The sequence below is a fragment of the Cebidichthys violaceus genome, unplaced genomic scaffold (assembly GCF_023349555.1).
Source record: "Cebidichthys violaceus isolate CVI_PGR_0920_01 unplaced genomic scaffold, fCebVio1.0.p SCAF_6, whole genome shotgun sequence".
Taxonomy (NCBI): domain Eukaryota; kingdom Metazoa; phylum Chordata; class Actinopteri; order Perciformes; family Stichaeidae; genus Cebidichthys; species Cebidichthys violaceus.
The window spans coordinates 17,750,210-17,773,367 of record NW_027176816.1 but is presented as its reverse complement, the minus strand read 5'-3'; the positions used below and the strand labels follow the sequence as shown (position 1 = coordinate 17,773,367).

The 23,158-nt window shown below is 42.6% G+C and overlaps 2 protein-coding genes across 4 annotated transcripts in view; one reads left to right on the top strand and one right to left on the bottom strand.

Annotated features, from left to right (window-relative positions):
- The window catches only part of snphb (syntaphilin b), a 27,719-nt gene extending 5,754 nt beyond the window's left edge, over positions 1-21,965 (top strand). For all 3 annotated transcript variants that reach the window (XM_068733764.1, XM_068733766.1, XM_068733767.1), the window contains exons 2-6: positions 4,717-4,836; positions 10,857-11,036; positions 11,628-11,735; positions 12,161-12,307; positions 12,484-21,965. In XM_068733764.1, coding sequence (XP_068589865.1) covers positions 4,787-4,836; positions 10,857-11,036; positions 11,628-11,735; positions 12,161-12,307; positions 12,484-14,725 — 2,727 coding nt within the window. In that variant the 5' untranslated portion in view covers positions 4,717-4,786 and the 3' untranslated portion in view covers positions 14,726-21,965. The remainder of the gene's footprint in view (positions 1-4,716; positions 4,837-10,856; positions 11,037-11,627; positions 11,736-12,160; positions 12,308-12,483) is intronic.
- Positions 20,529-23,158, bottom strand: part of sdcbp2 (syndecan binding protein (syntenin) 2) — a 15,548-nt gene continuing 12,918 nt past the window's right edge. Inside the window, exon 9 of the mRNA XM_068733768.1 lies at positions 20,529-22,422. Within this exon, the coding sequence (XP_068589869.1) occupies positions 22,368-22,422 (55 nt within the window). The 3' untranslated portion in view covers positions 20,529-22,367. The remainder of the gene's footprint in view (positions 22,423-23,158) is intronic.

Genomic DNA, 23,158 nt, shown 5'->3' with positions numbered 1-23,158 from the left:
ATGTACTTTAAGAAAACACTGCCGTCCGCAGTACTTTGTATACCTTGTAAATTTGTCATATGGCTTTTGTGAACGATTATTGCAGTACAGTACATCTACTTACATTTCAATGAACACAAAGATAGAATGGCTGTAGAAATAAATGGGGTTTTTTTGTGCGATTGTGTTTACAAAAAATAACTACGGTAAAGTTATGGTGCAATAGGTTAACAAAAAAAGATATGGGAAGGGATGCAGGATGTTTTGGATCCCGCCCTCTGTTAGAGTCTGGCCACAGACCTTATTTAATTTCATTTTACATTTAGGATAGTCTCATTGAGATTTAAAATGTGTTGTCCTCATCGTCCTCCTCTTCCTCTTCCTCTTCCTCTTCCTCTCGCTCTCACTGCCTCTGTGTTTTCACAGATCTCACAAAAAGAGCTGAGCTTACCTGAGGTCTGTTTGTAGTGCTAAGGCTCAGATTGATTGCTGTTCAATTCGTGAGGGTGTGTGTGGGTGTTGCCAATTCCAGTTTTATTGTGCATTGGCGTTAAATGAAGGGATTTACATTTTGGGAAATATGCTAATTCACTTTCTTGTCAAGAGTTTGATGAGAAGATTGATTCTTCTTAAGCAGCCGCTTAGCTTAGAATGAAGACAGAAACGGAGGCAGACTGCTTGTCTGGCTCTGTTCAATGGTACATATATTTGGGTTAAACGAAAATAAATGTGACATGTTAATCAGTCAGTTTTAAAATAGCTGGTACACTGTCAAAATGTCGTCTGAGAAAACTCAAAAACTAAGTCTTTTTGAGTTTACTCAACTTTAGGGCCAGCCAGTTGGGTCAACTCATTTTAAGTTTTACTGTTTAGCTGTAAAAGTAACACAAAAAAGGATTTAATAACTGTATTTTTTGTTTTATATTAGCAAACCCGTGACAGTTGTTTTTGTGATGATAAAATGTCAAAGGCTCAGTAAGTGAGCTGAGGAGGAACGCCACCCCCTTGTTAATAAATTGACTAAAATGCATTCTCCTTTTTAACCTGCGATCCCCCTCTCTTAGTAGCAAAGTGCAGGAGAAGAGAGGTTTAGTTGAATATGTTAATCTACTCTGCCTGACTACCTGTCTGAGGGTTGTGTGAGTTAGAATCTATGGCCCCCAACATGGCTCTGGATTATCAGCAGCCTAACTGAGCTGTGTATTGATGAATCCACGGTGCTGTCTGTGGTGCTGAAGTAGCAGAACTAATTAAAAGTGCAGTGAGTGGTTAAAGCATAGTTAAAGCACACATAACAAACCTCCATCAGAACTTTCCTCAAATTAGTAAAAAAGCAGTCTGGAGATTTTCAACCTAAACATAATGCATGCTGGGAAGTATGGCATCAGTCTGACAGTCTTTCTAAACAACCTGATTTGATAAGTCGAGTGAGTAAATTGGACATTTATTAAACTACAACAGAATATTTTACTGCTGGTGATTTGTATGTCATTATGTTAGTTCTTTATGGCAAGGAACATAAATTGCTGTTTTTGCCGTTCAAGCATTTTGATTTTGGATACAGAGCCAGGCTAGCTGTTTCCACCCTGCTATAGCTTAGCATATTTAGCTTACAGACATGACAGTGGTATAGATCTCCTCATCTTACTCTAAGCAAGAAAGTGAAAAAGCGTTTTCTAAAATGGCAAACTGTTCCTTAACACAATGCACAGTATTCTCTCTCAGCCCTGCTGCAGGTTAACTTATAATGGAAAACACACGTGACTGTGCACATGAACACACTGTTACGCAAAACCGCAAACAATGACCGGTGACAGCAAACGGTCAGCAAGGTACACGGTGACAGGTCGCTGACGGGCCACTCACCACAGTACCCTGACTCGGCACAATGTTGATCTCGGCATGACACGACAAGAACACAAACACGGAGGCATAGACCCAAAGGTGTTGGGAAAGGACCAGAGGGGCTTTGAATGAACAACCCTGAGCACACAAACAAAGTTTGTCGGATGTGAGCGCACGAAATATTCAAGGAGAAACGTGATCTCGCAGAAAAAAATACGGCAAATGACCGCAGCCTCTTAACGTGGCATTACATGGTGGTGGCGTGTAATGTGTAAAGTTTACATGACGCCACCACGGAAATAATGTAACGTTAGGTTTAGGAAAAACATCGTGGTTGGGTTTAAAATAAGTATGTAAACTAAACGAAATACATAAAGACGTCACGAACACAACGTCACAAAAACTGGACTGAGTGAGTCACACACAGGTACACTGTGTACCTTCCCCACCCTGTACAACCTACGTACACGTGGTGAGTTTTATTACCGCTGCAGTCTGCTCCGTCCGGAGCGGCATTACCTCTTTTTACATGTTCTGTGCGGTTGTTTCAGATATACAGAGATTAGTCAAAGTCATATCATCATAGAATGCACGGACAGCGTCTCCTCTGCTGCTGACACAGAGGGAGATGAACTGTGTGTGTGTGTGTGTGTGTGTGTGTGTGTGTGTGTGTGTGTGTGTGTCCAGATTAAACGGCGCTGTCTATCCTCTGCCTATCTAGCAACCCTTCCTCATCTACTCCACCTGTCTTTCTCCACTTTCTCACCTTCACAAGGTCGGTGACACAGCCCGCCTCTTCCTCCTCTCATCTCATTGGCTCCCCTCTCTCCAACACTTTCTCCCTTTTAAACTCCCTTTTCTCCTCCTCCCTCAGCCTCTTTTTCTCCACCTCTGTGTTTCCTTTACGTCAGCACAGAGGCTGCTTGTGTGTGTCTGTCTCTCTCGGGCTGCCCGTGGCTGGGGACGGTGTTGCATAACAGGCCTAACTTAATAAATCCTGTATGATGTGCTCTGATGTGGTTTCATCGGTTGTGACAACAGCTAGAGCCGGAGAACACGCTGCCTTCCCCGGTCCTAAGTCCCACTGGAGTACACTTGTAAAATCGCAATTCATTGAAGGAAAAAAAAAAAATCTAATAATATAACTATGTAACACAGTAGACAATAAATATTCATGCACTGTATTTCCAAGTCATGCTTTTGAAATGGATATGACCGTGATTTGAATTGTGTCTTTGTCTGTGTGTGCGCTCATATGTGTGTCTCTGACAGGTTTCCATTTGTTTCTTAATTGTCGCCAAACCCCTCGTATTCCCTGTAGCTTTTATCTAAACAGTACCAGCAGCAGAATAATGGCTGCAGGATTGTCCCCATTCATGTTCCCTGCTCCCTTTCTTCTTCATCTCTTTGATTCACAATTGACCTATTTTGTTACATAACCTTATTATAGACTGATTAAGCAGATTGATAACTGATTGAAGTGACATCTGCACTGCCAATGAAAAAAAAAAAGAGGCACATTTTTGCTTTAAAAGTTGTATAAATGCACTGGTTTGTCAGCTTTAAAAGCACAGTGAGAGAAACCGTCAATTAATGAATCGGGGTACTGAGGATGCAGAATTCTGATCATCTGCCCCCAACAAACATATCCGGCCCCTTGACTTTTATAGTTTACATCAAACCTTACACATTTTACATATAAATCTGTAGATAGCAACATAAATACATGGCTCTCATGCATCTCTATAATTATGACCTGCTCCTGAGGAGAGGCAAGCAAACAATGGATACTGTGTGTCGTTCTATGCTGGGCTATTTAAACAACAAGTTTATTCACTCTAATGAATGTCACTGACAATAGAATTCACGACACTGAAATGAAACACAGTTTAAATTCCACAGCTTTAGCCTGTTTGGCAAAGGAACAGATTTGTACTTTAGTTGAACCACAAATGAAGCTGGCAGCACGGAAGATACTTATACTTCATATATAATACATCCTAGAACAAACAGTTTAATCAAAAGAAGTTTATTCCCACAGACAACAATTTACAACTTGGTGTTTGAGTCAGTGGTGGCCGGCACAGAGACAACGCAGCATGTCGAGGAGTTACAGCAGGAAGGTGACTTACAGCAGGTGCCTTGCCTTTACACACATACACAAACCTGGCACTCAAGAGCCCACTGAGTTGTGTGTGATGTATTATTGATGGGAATAATCCTCCTCTCTCTTCCCTCTATCTCTGTCTCTCACTTTCACCGTGCCTCTCTACCTCGCATGAACCGCCGACACCACGGCTGTTGGTGGAACACATTTGCATTTGGCCTTTTCAGCAACATAATGGCTGGGTGAGCTTTGCTCGGTCACTGACGGGGGATAATGATGAAATGTTTATGTCCTCGTCTCCCTGCATCCAGACAGCCGTGTGTGTGTGTGTGTGTGTGTGTGTGTGTGTGTGTGTGTGTGTGTGTGTGAGAGAGAGGCAAATGGGTCGCATAAGGTCACACACTTGAACAAACTTAGCATGAACGGATCTGCTTGCAAATTTCAGTTCCCTTTGCTCACTTCTGTCACTCTCACCGGTATTCGTCCTGAGACAAATGAGCGATGATGATGATGATGATGATGATGATGATGGTTAGGTCTCCCACATGGCTAGGAGGTGATTGGCTGCTGAACCCTGATGTCCCGCCTTTGCCAGATAAGTGTCAGCTTGAGTCAGCAGCACTGTGCTGCATGCTGCTGAGGCATCCAGAGCCAAACGCAGAGGCAGTCAGCAAATTACATTTTTAATTCTTTTAATTATTAATTTGTGTGTGTGTGTGTGTGTGTGTGTGTGTGTGTGTGTGTGTATGTGGTCACTCACTGGTCACGTCTGTGCTTCCCTCCAGGCTCTCAGTGTTGTGCTGAAGAACAGAGAGACACGGTGAGGACGGAAGACGCTAAAGGTTGTCTGGACCCATGTCTGCACCTGCTCCAGCCAATCGGAGGTCTGGGTTGTGCTCTCGCAGGTAGGTGGCCAATGAGGACCTGCACCTGTTTTGTGACGCCAGTGTGAGGGTATTCAGTAAGATAGCCGCAGTTTAAAAGAAGCGTCTCCAGGGAAGGAACCTTTTAATCTCAGTCATTGCATATTGCAGAGGACCTTGTTTATCAAGTGTCTCAGAGTAGGATATCAACTCTTACTGGCAAAAAGTACATTCCTAAATTTGAAAATGACTCCTATCTCTACCAGACTGCAATCTCTGGGTCTGAAAAGTAAAGCCAGTGCAGAAGTGCCTTAAACTTGCAAAGAGAAATCCGATTGAATAGAAGTCTTTGACAAAATGACTCTACTTCTCACTTGATTTATTAACTCATTAAACATTGTCAACATGAGTTTATGTTCTTAATCTAAGTTGTCAATACACCTGCTGTTGTCTGTTCTGGGAGTTGTCCATGTTTTCATCTTAGAACTTTCACCGTGTGTTTTCAGTTCATGAAAGATTGTAACCTTTTTGGTCACTTAAATGCATATCATCTTTGTTTGTTTTTATGACAATGATATCTTGACAACAGATCCCCACTTTAACCACCTTTGTATGACAGACTATCACTGCCCCTTTGCTTTTAATTGGGCTATTATATATTTGTTTGACTTTGTTTTTTCACCATGAGCACCAACCGGAGGTTACTTCATACTTTGTATAGATGAGCTGAACCTGACAGCCGTAACGTTAGAGCAAGAAGCACAAACCGTTGAAAACGAGGTGTAAGTCGCTCAAAGCACCCAGCAGCAACATTCAGTGTCCAGCCGGTCCATCTGCTCCTACAAATGTACTTTTCGGTCTTGAGTTACTGTCTGACATGTAAAGCTCAGGACAAGCAGACATGGAAAAAAAACAAGCCTGTCCTCCATTTTCTACAGCTTTTTTACATTTTGTCTTCCTTTCATAAGCCTTTGTTGAGTGTTGATTTTTTTTCTGCTTAGTTATGTTGATCATTGTCAAATGAACAAACTAAACCGTTTCACATGACTTTTTTAAGCATGACTGTCGTATACTTTTGTGAGTAAATGCATACTATGTGTGTTCTGTGGATGTGTGTGTGCCGCATAATTATTTCTAAACTTAACACTTCCTGAGTACAGCTTACCCCCAATAGGACCAACTCATTACCACTTTCTAATTATGTGCCAGTTATAAAGCGTTAATGAGTTGTAGCCAATTTCCTGATTATTGGTTAACGAATCCTCCTCTAAAGATTGGTAGATAACCATTTATAAGGGCAAACTTTGGGTTGCGTGGTTGTGAAAAATGTCTTTGGCTGGTGTTTATCACCCTCCTCCAGGACGCTTGCTTTGTCTTTTTACCTTTCTAGTTCATCAGGTAGACTGCTCAAATGGACAGTCTGACGTTTCAGAAAAGTGGTGCAGAGCATGTGGAACAAAGTTATTAACGGCTATAAATAGCCAAAAATAAAAAATGTCATAGCGTATGTCGAAAAAAGTCATAAGAAAGTCATAGTATAGTAAATAAAAAAAAATAGTAATGTAGAGTATATAGTATGTCGTAAAAAGTCATAGTATAGTATGTCGAAAAAATCAGAAGGTCATAGTATAATTTGTCAAAAAAAGTTTTAAAAAGTCGTATTATAGTATTTCAAAGAAAGTCAAAGTATATTATGTCGAAAATATCCATTAAAAAGTCATAGTATGGTATGTTGAAAAAAGTCATGAGAATGTTGTTGTATAGTATAGCCCTCGTATATATGTCTAAAAAATCTGAAGAAGGTCATAGTATAGTATCGTATGTCGAAAAATTTCATAAAAAAGTGGTATAGTAATGTCGAAAAAAATTGAAAAAGTCACAACAAAGTATGTTATAAAATAGTATAGTATGTTAAAAAAGTCATTAATTAGAAATGTCTTAGTATAATAGCATGTCGAAAGAAAATATACAAAAGCCATAGTAGAGTATATTGAAAACAGTATTTCAGTATTTTGAAAAAATCTTTGAAAAAAGCCACAGTTTTGTTATGGTGTGTCAAAAAAAAACTAGGTCCAGCAGTATGCGAGATTAGCCATGGATAACAATAATAACTTTATTAATGGCTTTACTATGATTTAACCTAGCAGCCTAAAAGTTTGTCTTATTAAAGCATTCGTAAATTATTTATTTTAAACATCAATTCAACAATGATTTACAAGTTAAACCCTGTCTGTCATGGATGGGTCTGCATTTTATGCCAATTTGTTTCTGTACTTTTGTTCACTTAGCTCGTATCATCCTGATGGGGGAGCTGTGGTATCATTGAATAAACTCGGTGTCATCAGCCACCTCTTTCACGCTGAAGTGAACAGCCAGTTCACTGCAACCTGGGAACAGTTTTATTGAGTATATTGATGTGTTTTCTCCTACAGCGACTGGACTTCCGTGGCCTGTTTAATGGACACAGGTTAAATGCATAAGGCCATGTAACTGAGGTTTTGTTGTCTGTAGAGACCGCTGATGCCTTTTTCTACATCAATTAAGCCTCGGTCTAAATGTTTTCACTTTGCAATGCAAATGCTGCAATAAAGTTGTTGTACAGAATGTATGTTTTCCACTTATACTAATTGTGTGTCATGTGATTTGTAAGTGTTTAAATGTTAAATCCTCCCAACACTGAAGCCAAGACGTCTGATTAGTGGTTGTAGTTTTTTTTGGTATGGTGATACTGTACGTAGCTACAGACAGTTCAATCTGTAGCTGTGGTGTCCTCCTCTCTCTGGTCTCTTTTCCTCAGATTCAACCCTCTGAAGGCGTTGCAGCCCAAACGCCGCTTGCAGCAAATACTGGCGTCCTCACCCGTCCCGGTGCCAAAGCCGGCGTCTGGGTCTGGGTCGGGGACGGCTGCGCCAGCGGCGTCGGTGGCCATTCCTGTGCCAGCGCCTCCTGCGTGAGACACACTTCAGTTACAGTCTCAGAGAGCATGCTCAGTAGCTGTAGCTCCAGCATGCATCGTAGCCACTAAAACAAGACCAAGCACACAGGCAACATTTATGCTACCTGTCTCACTTGGACACGGTTTTCCTGAACATGACAATAACGCTGAGATCCCAACTGGAGCTCTCAGTGTTCATATTTAGCTTCGAAGTTGGCATCAACAACAGCAAAAAGCACACACTTTTGTGTGTGTGTTGTTGTTTTTGTGTCACATCACCTCTGAGTCTATTGATAAAACAAGGGAAACCCTGATGTACAGGTGTGCACTTGAACGCACCACTAACATGTACATTAGTAGAGTTACAAGGTCAATTTGTACATTAGAATTGAAGAAGTTGTGTTTAGAGGCTACATGCACAGTAGAAATGGCACCATTGTGCTGTGGAAGCATACTGTGATCACAAGTGATCACTGGTTCGCCACAGCCGCTCAATCAGCCGCACCATGTTTGTTATGAACACTATCCACTTCCACAGCGGAGAGTTGGTGAGACACCGGCATTGCCTGAAATGAGAATGTGCATCTTGGTTTATTTAAAAAATCAGAGATGGTTGATCTAAAATGAATTCAGCGTCTCGAGCAAAGTCTCTGTCTCTACCAGAAACGACCCACAGCGTTAAGGATTATGTCTGTACTCCACCCACTCACACTAACCGACACCTGACTCCGCTCGGCTCCTACGGCCTTTCCACAGCTGCCACCCACACCCCACAGTCCAGACACAGGTTCCATCCCAGCAGATGGACGCCATAGACTGTCGGACCTGTTGTACTGTGAATTCCACCCACTCCAGGCTCACTGCTTTAGCTGCTTCCCTCTGCCGGTTTCTGTTCTGTCTTGGCTTTTGTCACATATTGATCTTCAAAGAACTACAAAGTAGTCAATATCTGGCCTCCTCCCTTATGGTATCACACAGGACACGTTTACTCGGCACAACTCTTGCTAGAAGCTTGAGAAAGTTGGGTTAGGCCAAAAAAAATAAATTAGAAGTACATGTTTTCACAAAGAAGTGAGAATTACACACCATAGTGTGAGTGTGTCAAATATAGTCATTGCATGGTGAAAACGGTCGTAAGTGTAGAGGCACTGAGTCCATGTTTTGGATTTCAGTGCGGTGGTGTGGAGTTATTGGGTCCTGTGTGAAAATCCCCCATGGCTGCTCCGAGTGGTCGCGCTTGTCCCCTTCCCCCTTCTGTGGAGGCCAGTGATTGGGCAACAGTCAGTTTAAAGAAACAGATCATTACAACATTCACTATGTGTCATACAATATCACTGATTATCTAACATTTGCAATATATTCTCAGCACAGAATGCCTTGACAGAAGTTGCCCATCACAGATCACCCCTCCTCCTCCTCCTGGCTACCACTGATACACTATACTGTGATACTCAACAACTTTATTTTCTGTAGCAGGACGGTTAAAGGCATAAATATGTTTTCTTTACTTTTGTGCAACATTATTATTTTGATGATACATGTGGTTACATGGTCTCTAAGATGATTAGTTAGGCATTTTAGGAAATGCACGTAGTCACGCTCTTGTCAAGAGTTAAATGAGAAGATCTATACCACTCTCCACTTTTGTTTGAACGTTAAGCATTAAGCTAGAGTCAGGGAGCTACTTAGCTTAGCATAAATACCAGAAGCAGAGGGAACCAGCGCAATCAAAAGCTAAATAATCCACCTACCAGCACCTTTCAAAGTTCTTGAGCACAACTTTCCTCAGGTTTTTTAATCTGCCAAAATAAATGGTGGATTTATGTGTTGGAATTATAGAGAGACAAAGTGTTGACATCACATTCGGGTTAGCCTCCATTCCACTAGCTTCTGTATCTCGGTATAATCTCTCATTGAGCATTTCTGACAGACAAACTGGCAACCACTACAGCACTTTATTTAGATGTTAAAACCCTTGTTATTTTAACAGTTATCAATAATAATCCATGGTAACTTTTTAGCTGGAATCTCTGTTGTCTACAAACTTCTGCATTGTTTGGTCTTTCTATTTCAGGCTAGCAGGCTAGCTGTTTCCTCCTGCTTCCAGTCTATACGCTAAGCTAATCACGTCCTGCCTCTAGCATCACGTTTAACGGACAGAGTTGTACAGATCCTCTCTGACTCTGGGCACGAAAGCGAATAAGTCCATTTCCCAAATTGGTCTTTTAAATTATAAATTGTAATCTGGCCTCATAGTGCAGGATCAGGTTGTCTGTATTATCGGCTGAGGGGGGAGCAAAGAGCAAGTTATTTTCAGCAGTGGTTACTCTACAGAAGAAGAAGAATGACATCTTCCTTGGCAGTGTGTGGAGAGAAAGCAGGGATTTTTGATAGTCCGAAGGGTTGGATTGGTCTTTATCATTTCACAGCAGGCTAAATCTGACACTATTTTGACAATTTAATTGACTTGTGTCTCCTTAAATAGTCAATCCACAAACTGGCAAAGAGAATAAAATTTGTCCTGTCATGTTCTGACAATCTTTTGGGATGTATTGGATGTGTTGAAGGTTGAATTTATGTTTGATCATGTCTTTGATGTCTACCCAATGAGGTCTGCTGTTGAGACATTTGTGTGTGAAAGCTTGTTTGGAGTGAAAGGCTTTGGATGAAGAAGCTCTTATGGTTAAATGCTAATGCTGTTGCCGCTGCTCCTATCAGAACATTTTATCTCTCTTGTTTTAGGATGCAGAGCGCTAGCTTTTCTTCTGTGCCAGTAAAAGGCCTCATGGCTGCAAATGTCTTCACATAGATTTGTGTTTCCTACATCAAAAGCCAAAGAGAGCAGCCTAAACAATTAAAGCGAAGCAATCTATCTTTACTTTTGCAAAGCTTTTAGAGAGCTTCCTCTCTTGGGCCCCATCAGTGTTCGAGTGCTTGTTGATATTTAGCATCTGCCTCCATCTCAGGCTCTGAATGACTTAGGTGAATCCTAAGACATGCTATACACCAGACCGCTTCTCCTCACCTCAATAGAGAGCATACATCTGTAGCATGCACATTGTATCAGTCTGGTGTGGTACTCTGCTGTCCTCTGTCATTTAACACCCTGTTGTCTCTGCCTGGTCAGGTTTGACTACTGCAGGTTCATAGAGCTAGACTACGTTCCTATGGAGACGGGCTATATGGTCTCAATGCGTCCGACTAAAGGCTATGCATCGACCAAGTCGCCGACGAAAGGATACGCTTCCACAAAGTCTCCGGATCGCCACAGCCGTTCAGCAAACTCTCCCTCGACCCCTCGTACTCGGTCTGTCCTGAGTCCTCTCTTCTTTCCTCAAAAATCGGTGTTGACTTTCTGAAGCATGGGAATGATGACTCCTTTGGCACTGCTGTGAATGTCTCATGGTGTTACAATAATCTTGTTCACACAGCATTATGTCTAGGCTGACCTGTTACTTCCTCCTTCTTTTCTCTTTGTTTGTTCTATTTTCTTTTTTTTTCATACTCTTTTCTTTTGAGGAATGATTCTTGTGATATCTCTCAGTTTGTAATTTCTTTGGATTTGTAGTTTGTTTTTTATTTTTGCAGAACACATTCCATTTGTTTAAAAAAACTGCGACATCACTGTCAGTGCCCAAATGACTATGTCCTTGTTTCTAACTGTTGTCTGTTAACTGTGACTTTAGCCTCTATATTTGTAATGTGTCTGTGTGTATAAGTGCATTTCGGTGTTGTATTGGCATGTTAGTGGACCTGGATTGCTCCATTTGTGTCTTTTTTGATCTGTGGTTTTGAAAGATGGTTTTGCTCGGCGGCTAGCAGAATTCACTGTCACCTCGTTGTTTGGAGTTTGGTTTCATGGCATTAATGCCTAATGTGTCCTCTTACTTTGGACCAGGCGGACACCAGCCGCACCCAGTAACAGAGATCCCCATGGCAACACATCCCTTAGCAGCAGCAGCAACTCAGGCTCTTGTAAAGGCAGCGACTGCAGCCCCACCAAAGGGTAAGACATCAGAAAACCAACTAATCTTCTAATTGCCTAAACTTCATGGGTCTTTAGACCGCAGTGGAAACGCAGACAACAATGGGCTGAAGGAACCTCTTAGTTCCTTGAAAAGTAGTTTCTGGGACTAAAAGTTTGTGGAAACCTGGCTTTGCTCTGTGTTTGACTTATTTACACATTCAGCAACGTTATCTAACAGTTAGCAAAAGTAGATTACCAACCTAAACAGACCTTCAAAGCCAGCTTTTGGAACTTGACAGTTTTTGAGAGTCAGTGCTAAGGATACATTTTGGTCGCCACCGAAAAAGTATTGGGATTCAATACCCAGCCCTGTATACTAAACATATTAAAAAAAAATAAAAAGTGTCACTGAAGTGAAATCTGTTCTAAAGAACTCGGGATACATCTTTCATTTTGTGTCCTAGACGTCATCAGAAGTACTCATGTACGGAAAACCATGGGATCCGGCCCCCTCCACCAGAGCAGTACCTCACACCCCTGCAGCAGAAAGAGGTGTGCATCCGACACCTGCGGGCCAGGCTAAACGAAACCATCAACACTCTCCAAGACAGGTGAGATACGGAGATAGAAATAGAGATTATCAATATTGGCCAGAGTCAGTTCTTAAATTGTCTGACTTGTTGTTAGGTTTTTCCTACCAGGTTCTAATCCTAACCCTAAACCTAATATCTTGATTCTCATTGTTCTTTCTTTCTCCCCTTTCTCCTCTCCATTTGTACCCTCTTAGGGACACAGAGATAGATGAGCTGAGAGGCCAGCTGTACAGGATGCAGGAGGACTGGGTTGAGGAGGAATGTCACCGCGTGGAAGCTCAGCTGGCCCTGAAGGACGCGCGCCAGGAGATCCAGCAGCTCAAACATGCTGTGGACACTGTTCGCGCCACACTCAGTGATGCAGGGGGGCTCAGTGGCGATGTAGGGGTCCAGAAGTACTTTCAGGACATCAACACTCAGAACCACAAGCTTGAGAACCTTTTGCTCAGCATGGAGCTAGCCCAGGCTGGATTAGCCAAGGAGGGGGAAGCCATACCAGGCTGTCGGACCCGTGTTGGAGGTTCGGCACCAGCATCGGTATCAGGGGAAAGTCCAGGGGGAATACCCAAACCAGCAGTAGGAGGGAGGGGCTCTTGCTCCTGCGACGGTAGCCCAGCCCGTTCTCTGACCAGGAGCTCCACCTACACTAAGCTGAGCGATCAGGCGCTTGCGGACCGGAACGTAAATGGCTCGGACTTTGCTTGTCTGTCAGGTGACGGCACCCAGGATAGCGGTTTTGTGTGCTGTGGGGAGAGCAGCGTCCCCAGTCAAGCCGACCTGCTGTTAGAGGCCGCATTCCTCTCTGAGGAAACAGCATCTTTACTCAACTCCTACGCACAAACCTTTTCCCAATCTCTGCCCCACTCTCTACCTCAATCTTTGCCCCACTCTCTGCCCAACTCTCTGCCCCATTCTCTGCCCCATTCTCTGCCCAACTCTCTGCCCCATTCTCTGCCCCATTCTCTGCCCCATTCTCTGCCCCATTCTCTGCCCAACTCTCTGCCCCATTCTCTGCCCCATTCTCTGCCCCATTCTCTGCCCAACTCTCTGCCCCATTCTCTGCCCAACTCTCTGCCCCATTCTCTGCCCCATTCTCTGCCCCATTCTCTGCCCAACTCTCTGCCCCATTCTCTGCCGCACACCTTCTCCCATACCTTACCTCGCTCTTTCCCTCACAATTTGTCCCACTCTGTGGCCCACACTATGCAGCACTCCGCCACCTGTGAGAAGCTGTGCACAGGTGAGCGGCTGGCTCCCATTCGCTGCGGTCTTGGTGGAGTGGGTTGTATGAGCCATCCTTGCCTGTCCCATCACCACCTCTACCTGCACCCCCTGCGGGAGACAGGCATTCAAACTGAAAGCTGCCCCATCCCTGCAACAGCAGGTTACCCCTCTGATCTGGATACCATTGCGGAGCAACGCACCTTCCGCTCCCAGGCCTGCAGCCCCACCTCCACCTGGATGTCTGACGAGGGGGAGGAGGAGCTGGACTCCATCACCACCACAGCTTCGATAACCTCAGCGACGATCATGAGCACGGCCACAGAGCCGATCCCGGCCTCCAAAACCCGGATGGTCCCTCACTTACCACGATCTGCTACAGTGGCGTGTTCCATGGAAAGTCCTTTGTGTGAGGGGGAAGAGGGAGTTGAGGAAGTGGAAAAGCAGGAGAATGAGAAGAGAGAGAAGGACTCTGAAGCAACGGAGTGGCAGGAGGACACAACAGTGATCAACCTAGCAGAAAAAGGGCATCAAACGCAAATAGGCTCAGAGGGAGGGAATGAGGTGGAAGTTCAGGGTGCAGTGGAGGAGGCAGCACCAGGTAAGCTGTGTAATTTAACAGAGACATCAGCAGGGACGTTGGGTGAGCTTAGTTTTGGAAGATGCTGTGGAGAAGGCACACAGGTTGGGACAACACTGGAAAACCTTAGCATGGAAGACGGGCTGCAAGAAGTTGGTTCATCAGCAGGAACAACCAAGGTAGAGACAGAAGAGTTGAGTCCAGGTCGCCAAGGGTTATCACCAGATGTAGAACAGCCTCACACTTCGCAGCCAAGGAGATCTACTTCCCATGAGGAGATAGCTGGCGTCACTGTAGTGGAGTTGAATGATGAGGATGACGATGAAGATGAAACTAAAGAACAAGGTGCCACAGGGGGTGCCACAGCAGAGGTAGAAAATCCATCGAGCTCGGGGACAATTGAGAAAAGCTACTGGAGTCGTCACTTCCTGGTTGATCTGCTGGCAGTGGCCATTCCTGTGGTGCCAACAGTAGCGTGGCTGTGCCGCGGCCCAGTCCGTAGCGGACAGCCCATGTATCATATAGGGTCGCTGCTGCGAGGCTGTTGCACTGTGGCACTGCACTCGCTTCGCAGGGGAGGTGGGTTAAGGCATTACCCTGCAGGCGGGGGAGACCTGGGCGGATCGCAGATATGAGGAGTCTATAAGAGGGTCTGGGTCCTTACCTTGTTGGAAGATACCTGTAGTGTAAGAGGAAGAAGAGAAGAAACTTAATGTTTTGCATTCCTCATCAAGGATAATAGCTGAGGGAGCATCAGGAACAAGAAATGTGCATTTATGACTAAGATCTCTGACTGGTAAAGTCTGTTCTGTTTGGTCGTGCTCTTTATTGTCTCTCACCCACTGGTCCTTGCTGTTGCTACCAAGATGTCCGCTAACACTACTGACTTGTGCAAAACTGAATGAGCTGGTTGAAATGAATGATCTATGCTTGGATGTTAAACGCTGATTGTTTTCTTTTTAAAATGCAGGGAAATGTTACAGGTTCATTGATTTGTCAACCTACCAGGCTGTCTCAATTCTGGCATGTTCTAATGATCTTGGTGAGTAAGTATATGAAATATGGTATGTGTATGTATTAGATTGTGTCTCTGTATAACCAAATGGCCTCGTTGTCTGCAGTGCATGAGCTACACTCTGCACACTGACCTGCAGCAGCGACTAAGGGAAGATCCACCCTAATTCGGATTTCTGAAAACATGGACTTTATCTACTACCAAGAAACAATGATGTAGACACAGAACTCAGGTTGATTCTAAGGGAAGAACACACCGAAACACCCCGCAGCAAGGCTGACAAGAACCGTAGACGCTAACAACACTTTTTGCTGTTGGAGGGCAGATCAATCGTGCTGTCAAGCCAAACACAGTTTGGTTGTTTCTGATTATGCCAGGCAGGCACTGTGCAAATTGAGCCAGATTTCAACATAAAACTGATTGTCTCTGATTGAAGTCGGGACAAATTTCTGCGATAATTTGTTGTTGTTCGTTTGAGGGGCCATGAAGTGGGGATTTAGGTCTAAAACAGCCCTGCAATTCAACAAAGGATGGAGCTGTGTTGTTTCATACATCGGTGAGACATGAAATACAATCCAGAAAATCTGGATCCATTAAAAACAGATCCATGACTTTGTTGTCTTGCGGTTTGAGCAGTTTCCGCATGGCTACTGTCAAAACATCTGTTCTAACCTGTTGCTCGTTCAGAGCTGGAGTCAGCAGGCGATTAGCTTAGCTTAGCATGAAGACTGGAAGCAGGTGGACACAGCTTGTATACAGTTTATACCACCAAAGTATCAGCACCTCAAAAATTTTACAAAAATGAACATGCTATATCTTGACTGTATAACACAAACAGAAATGTAGGTTAGGTGCTTGAACTATTTCTTTTTAGTAAAATTGAGAGGTGCTGGTAGGCAGTTTTTTCTTTTACTTCGAACTTTGGACGTTTTGTTCTTGGCAAGAAAGTAAAAAAGTGCATTTCCCAAAACAATTCTTTTATTGACTGTGCTGGGATAGAAATAAAACTGAACTTTGCTGCAAATCAGACAGGATGAAAAGTGAATTACTTCAATCACAGTCGATACTCTTGGATATAGACCTGTATTGGGAAAGAAATTAATAAGTGTCTTAGCAATCAGTTGGTGGTTTTCATATAGGCCACAGAAGCTTTGATAGAAAAACAAAAATCTCCTAAATCTCTTGACTTAGCCATCTATTTTTTCTTTCTTTAAAGATGATTTTGCAGGCTACTCTTTCGTTTCTCTCACCCCGACATGGAGCCCAGGATAGCCTGACGTCACAGCTCATCTTCACAAATCTAAACAAAATAGTCAAAATCTAATTACTAAGGTCAGGTCTTTTGAGGGATTTGTCTCCTCCCATAGAAAATGAATAGGAGTTCACTGTGTTCGGTGTGTTTTTACCTTGAGAGTTTACGATTTCATCTCCTGAGATCAATGAAAGCTGATTCAGAAGCAAAATCTCAAGCTCAAGTTCAATGAATCCACAAACTTGGTCCCCAGTTATTTATTCTGCAAACCTACACATTTATTCAACTGAGCAGAAAATACCACTTATTTTATGACTGCTAGCAAACTTCATAATGCGTTGTCCTTTTCACTTCTCCATGCACAGCATTCGTCTGGGTTTTTGACTGTGCAGGTACATCCAGGACCGAGATATTTTTTACTGCTTTGCATGGACAGTATAAAAGAAGTTGACGTAGCCACCATGACGTCACCCATTGGTTTGTGGACTACCATTTTGTTTACCGCGAGGTAGCCGAGCCCTAAAGAATGGGACCATAATTTACTAAATTACATCACGCTCCATTGGAGAAGACTTGAAACTAGCAATTGAGACCATAAACTGATGGTTGCTGAGTCTATAAGTAGGGTCTCACAGACTTCTATACAACCAGATCTCTTTTTGGCACCAGAGGTGTCGCCCCCTGATGGCCATTAGAAATAAGGCACGTTTAAGGCACTTCTGCATTGGTTTCACTTTTCATACCAGGAGGTACGTCCACTTCTTTCATAAAGTCTGTGCTCCCTTATGGTTTCTCTCAACCATTAAAAGAATAGTTTGACATTTTGGGAAAAATACTTTTTGCTTTCTTGCCACGAGTTAGATGAACCTTGCATTTGAAGCAAACTCAGCTGAACTATAGACTCAAACTTGGTTTGCTTTCATTTCACACAACACACGCAAGAAATCTCTTCAATTCAACAAATTGTTTGTAGATACTTACTGGCTCAGTTTGACACGTTGATGTTGATCTGAATGGCGTGCGTAGCGCTCAGTCTGTGCTCTGTGCTGTATATTTCTGCTAACTTAATGCTCTTGTTGGTGTAGTTTAACTGTCACTCTTGTAGTGTGTATTTGAAGTCCGCTGTTCAAGAGTTCGTGAGTCACTGCGAGTAAATCAACTTTATTTGTTTAATAGATCATTCTGCGAAGCATTTCTATACACGGAGTACTCAAAGTGTAAATCAATAAGATTCCTCAGTTAGAATCGCGATTTAGGATCAGGGTCTTTACTTTGTGTGAACGTGTGTCTTTGAGGAAAGTGGTTTGCTGATCTTGTGCAAATGTTTAACTTCATGTGTAATAAGGGCAAATAAGCAGCCTGCAACTGTAAAATCTAAAATCATCTGATAGTCAGAGACTCATGAGCCAAATGTGGACACAACCAGCAAAAAATAATCTGACGCCAACTGAATTGTTTAGTTCTTTGGTGAAGAAATAAGCAGCATGACTCTTTTATTTCCTTTATTTTTCTTTTGGTTGACATATTTTGCACTATTGTTCACTTTATACATTTTAAGCAATTACTTGAAGTCGAGATTGTATGTGTATCCAAACTGTTGTATGTCTAGTGAGTTCTGATTGTTCTACAGTGTCAATTCAGTTTGACAATGTGCTGATTATGTTTAAGGCAAAGTTAAGGCAGATTCTTTCAGATAGATCCTTAAAAATACCATTACAATGCACGTCATTATTTCTGTGAATACTATAAAGCAGTTGACTTTCATTAACAATACGAGCTATTGATCTCAGCTCTTTACATTTCACCACGGTATGTATCTATGGGCCATACAAAAATAATGGAGTCTAAATGCTGTTGTAAAACTGGTAGAGAATGAGCAGTGTTTATGCTACGTGGCCAGACGTCAGTGACAATCATGAGAACCCCCGTCTGTGTTCGGTTTCCACTTCATCGACCTGAAGGAGCCACAAAAACAGTGGCCGTTATCAATGTATCGAGATCTATGAAAAGATTGACAGAATGCCTTAGAGACCCAAAGGACCGCCTCTGCTCCACTTTGTAACCACAACATCACCCTCATTATCATGAGTTGTGCAATTGTTGCGTTTGCATTTTCTGACTGTATGAGCCGCGAGCCGCTTGGCTTAAGTGTGGGAGGCTAAAACTATTTAATGTTTTACGAAAAGCCATATAATCCTGTGAGGGAACAGGTGTGAGAATGTGGGAGGCGGCCTCCTCCTCTCCATATTGATGTTTTATGAAACAAAATCTCTAATGTTGCAAGTCATGTGAATGATAACATCAGTATATCAGAATTGTACTTTGATTTAAGTCTGTCCGACTCTGCTGCTGTCATTAAAAGCAGGCTATTGTAACAAACACAGGGTGGAGGAAAGGAAAGGGTGGATATAGTGACCTCGGGATGCTGTATCAAGCGGTTCAGGTTTAGGAATCCAGGCTTGTGGGTAACAGCTTCATCCAAACCCCATTAATTTGCTTCTATGCACAGCAGGCTGCACTTAAGTTGCTTATGTTCATCTTGTTATCTTGTGCACACAAGACATAAACCTGAGGGTGTACTATCTTAGGGCAAAGAAGACTAACCTGTGTTAAAGCATACATTTTTGTTGTGTAATATATATATTAACACGACCAAACTCTATTTTAAAGTCGTCTAAACACAAAATATCGAAGATGTTTTAGCGCAAATGGCCTTCCATAATTGTTGAGTTAACCGCAAAAGAATATAGTTTTTTAACATAACCAAACTTTACGCGTTAAGACACATTTGTCTAATGTCTAACACGGAATCTCTAAAATGTTATTTGTGCAAATGAGCTTCCTTCATTTTTGTTGAGGTAACAGTGTAAAAATATAGTGTGTTAACACACATTTTAATGTCGTCTAAACACAAAATCTCTAAGATGTTATTTTTGAGCTTACCAATCTATTTTTTTTTTTTTGCGTTAACACAACCGAACCCTACCTAACGGGCCTGGTAATGTCGATCTCGCTTCGTGCTACACCCCCTCTGGTGCACACGAGTTATGTATCCTTTGTATCGTGTACACAGAAAATAAAAGCAATTGTCAGATACACAGAAGATATTATGTTGTACACACAATTTCCTAACTTGTTCGACCAAGCTGTTCAAATAATTGTGTGTGCAAGAAAAGAATGAAGACAATAAAAAACAATGTATCTCTTGTGCACAGAAATTTTAAATAATATAGGCCTCTGTATTCAATCTTTTCTTTTGATCATCTGCTTTAGTATGTTTAATGTATGCTGGTGTTTGTAAAAGGCCTCTACCATGGCCTTACGTACTTGTCTCAATAGAGTTTAGTAAACAAACTCCACGCTTGGAGGCATTCTGTCCCTTACATTTACCTGTTCAATGGGTAACAAACATGGCCTGCAGTGTCCCTGTTTCGGATTCTAACCCGTGTTTTTGAGTTGCAGTATCCCGAGTGTTCTCTGCAAGAACGTCGTCGTACCTCACCCTGTTTTCTATTTCTGTCCCATAATACACACGAACTTCCTGCTGTAGCAACGGTTGTGCCCGTGTACAGTGTGTGAGTGTGGGGGGGGTACTGAGTGATTATATACTACGTATATCCTTAAAACACATATGATGTTGAATATGTTGTGGGCAGACAGGAGGAGTTGGGGGGGGGGTGTCAATATTTGAATGTGTATTGTCAATTTATGCTTTATTCCTTGTCTGAGTATGTGTTGCATAGCCTACAGTATGTAATGATAATAAATGTATGCAGAGGTTATACCACGTCCTAACATTCTACCATTGAGGGCATTCAATGCCTTGTATAGGAATTTAGCTGACATTGATATCTACAGATAACATAATGTTAATTAACTACTTTAATGGCAATAGTAGTGTGTACAGTTAATGACATCAATGGGCTACTTCTCCATTCACACTCCCACCACGCTGTATAAAGAGAGACCAAAAGCCCCTATATTAAAACAGCATGGAGGAAATGCTTCTGTTGTCTTTCTGTGTGTGTCTGAATCTCGTATCTCTGGATGTTTCTCTTGCTCGATATTGTGGACCGTTGCATTTTCCCCGACCACACCGATTCTTAAGAATGTATGTATGTAGTAAGACGTTCAGCGGGACGTCCCGAGGAGGAGACAAACACCACCGAGCTAAGGTGAACAGAAAGACTGTTTATTTGTTTTACAATATTATCTTGGTTACATTCGTATATAAACTTTTAGATTTTCTTACAGAATGACAGTGATGTTTTTTTTCAGATTGCATACCTAGAAAATTAAAGGAATACATGCATCCAAACATGAACAGCATTAAAAGGAGCAACTTTATATAACAAGTAGAAATTCACAACTGCGAGCTCTGCTCAGTCTCATTGTGCTCATCAGTCAAGGGAGGAATATTACAGAGGGACGTCCTCCGACAACAAGCAGAGGAGAGCAACTTCACGGCCTAAACCCAATTTAGTGGAATTTAAACGCCTTCCATTTGAACGCATGATTTTCAGCATCAAATTTCAGCAGTTTCCTATGGTTAACAAACAAGTTTGTTTTAATGAGTTCTCTCATTAACATGAGGCACCACAAACACAATAATTAGAAAAAAAAAAAGAAAAGCTGTTGAAATTCACTGTTGAAATGGATACAGGAAAGACAACCTTTTAAAAAGGTAGTGGAAAGTGCACTTAGTGGGTCCGCCCAGCACAGACCCTGTCCAGACAAACACCACAAAGCCTTTCAACTGAGCTAGCCAATCACATCGGCGCACCGCGATCTCGCCGACGTGTGCCGTTCACCGCCTCACAGCGGTTAGCGGTGCTTGCGGACAGGGCCAAGTCCCAGCTGCATGGAGCAACGAACATCTGCCGCTGCCTCTTTTTTTTCCCTACACTTCTCCCCTGGAATGCGCACAGTGTTCCCCCCCAGTACCGACCGATGCGACACATCACAGCACCACCGTGACGTTTGCCCACAGAGAGAGGAAACGTCGTCTCTTGGACAAAAAGGTGGTAACCGATGCGTCGCACGTACATGTTAGAATGTTCCTTATTCACAAGTGCAAAAGAAAAATAACCTCGATGCCAGAATCAACACTAATTTTATTTACCAATATATGGTATGAACTAAAACAAAACACTTAGAACTTATTAGTTTTTACTGACCAAGTTAAAATGACACTGGAGTCTAGAATCGAGTCTTTCTTTTTTCACAGGCGAGGCCCCGGGTGTTAACTCAGATCAGATTATTTGCGTACGCACATTAGGGGCAGAGTGCAGGGACTGGGAGCACAGCCGGAATACATGATAGGGCTCTGATGACGGACCATTGGCTTTTACAGCATTCTGACAAGATGAAACGTCACGTGCCAATGATTTGTCTCCACAAAATGAGGAGGAAGCTCTGGACTCATGATGGTGTGCATGGCTTTAAAAAAAACAAAAAAACACTGCCCTTGATCTCAAATACAAAATAAAAAACTATAGACATGACTACAAGGTTAACATATAAAAAGTAATAGTCAACAGAGATAAAGGAAATGTAGAAACGGTAAAGACTATAATAAACAACGGAAGAATAGAAGAAAAAAAAAAAAGGCATTTAAACATTATGTTAAAAATGAGAAATAGCAATGGCGATGATTGTGATGCAGGAGGTGGTCTGGTATGAAGACAGGAAAAGAGAGAGAGATATGAGAAAGGAAAAGAGAGAGAGAGAGAGATATGAGAGAGGAAAAGAGAGAGAGAGAGAGATATGAGAGAGGAAAAGAGAGAGAGAGAGATATGAGAGAGGAAAAGAGAGAGAGAGAGAGAGATATGAGAGAGGAAAAGAGAGAGAGAGAGATATGAGAGAGGAAAAGAGAGAGAGAGAGAGATATGAGAGGAAAAGAGAGAGAGAGATATGAGAGAGGAAAAGAGAGAGAGAGAGATATGAGAGAGGAAAAGAGAGAGAGAGGTCTCTGTATTGTAGACATCCTGACAGTTTACAGTCCTGGTATTCACACCTCTGGGACAGAGTGATCCATGGCTGACCGCAGGAGACCGGTCGACATCCTGAAGAAAGAGATCACATCCATAAGCTGTCAGAGAACCTGTATGCTCCCCCATGTTTTGGTGTTTGAGTGACTGAAGAAAATGTTGAAACTGGTCCAGTATTTAGGGAGAACACTGCAGACGGGTTGCAATGTAATCATAGCAGGCGGGCAATTCAGCATCGTCAATGTGCGTTCACTAAAGGTGCTTGTTGTTGCCAGACGGGCTCAGATTATTATTGTACGTGTCTGACAACGTTATGGAAAGAACCCTACGGAGAAATAAAACCGTTCTCGTGCGTTTCGCTTGAACCGGTCTGTTTGATATTGTGCGTCACGCTCGGAGAAGTCTCCTTCTGAAATCGTGCGTCGCCTCCACATTGTCAAAATGGGCTCCATATTCAGGCGTGGCATTTAAATTCTTTTAGACAACACTAAGCTACGCTTTCTGTCGTCCAACCCAACAATCTCTGACAACACCGACTCTCACTGGCGTTCCCAAAGGAAAACGGCTCATTTCTATAATGTTGTCAGACACTTATAATAACAATCAGATCCTGTCAAAAATAAGCACTTTTAGTGGATGTAAATTGCCCGATATGATTACATCGTAGCCCGCTTAGAGGCTGCAGCGCACTTCCTCAGTATTGGACCAATTTTTTAAAATTGAGGGTTGCTTTGATACCTGTTCTAAGGAATAAAATGATACACTGTTGCTTTTTAGTTGTGGTCCATGTTCAAACTTCCAGAACCAACAG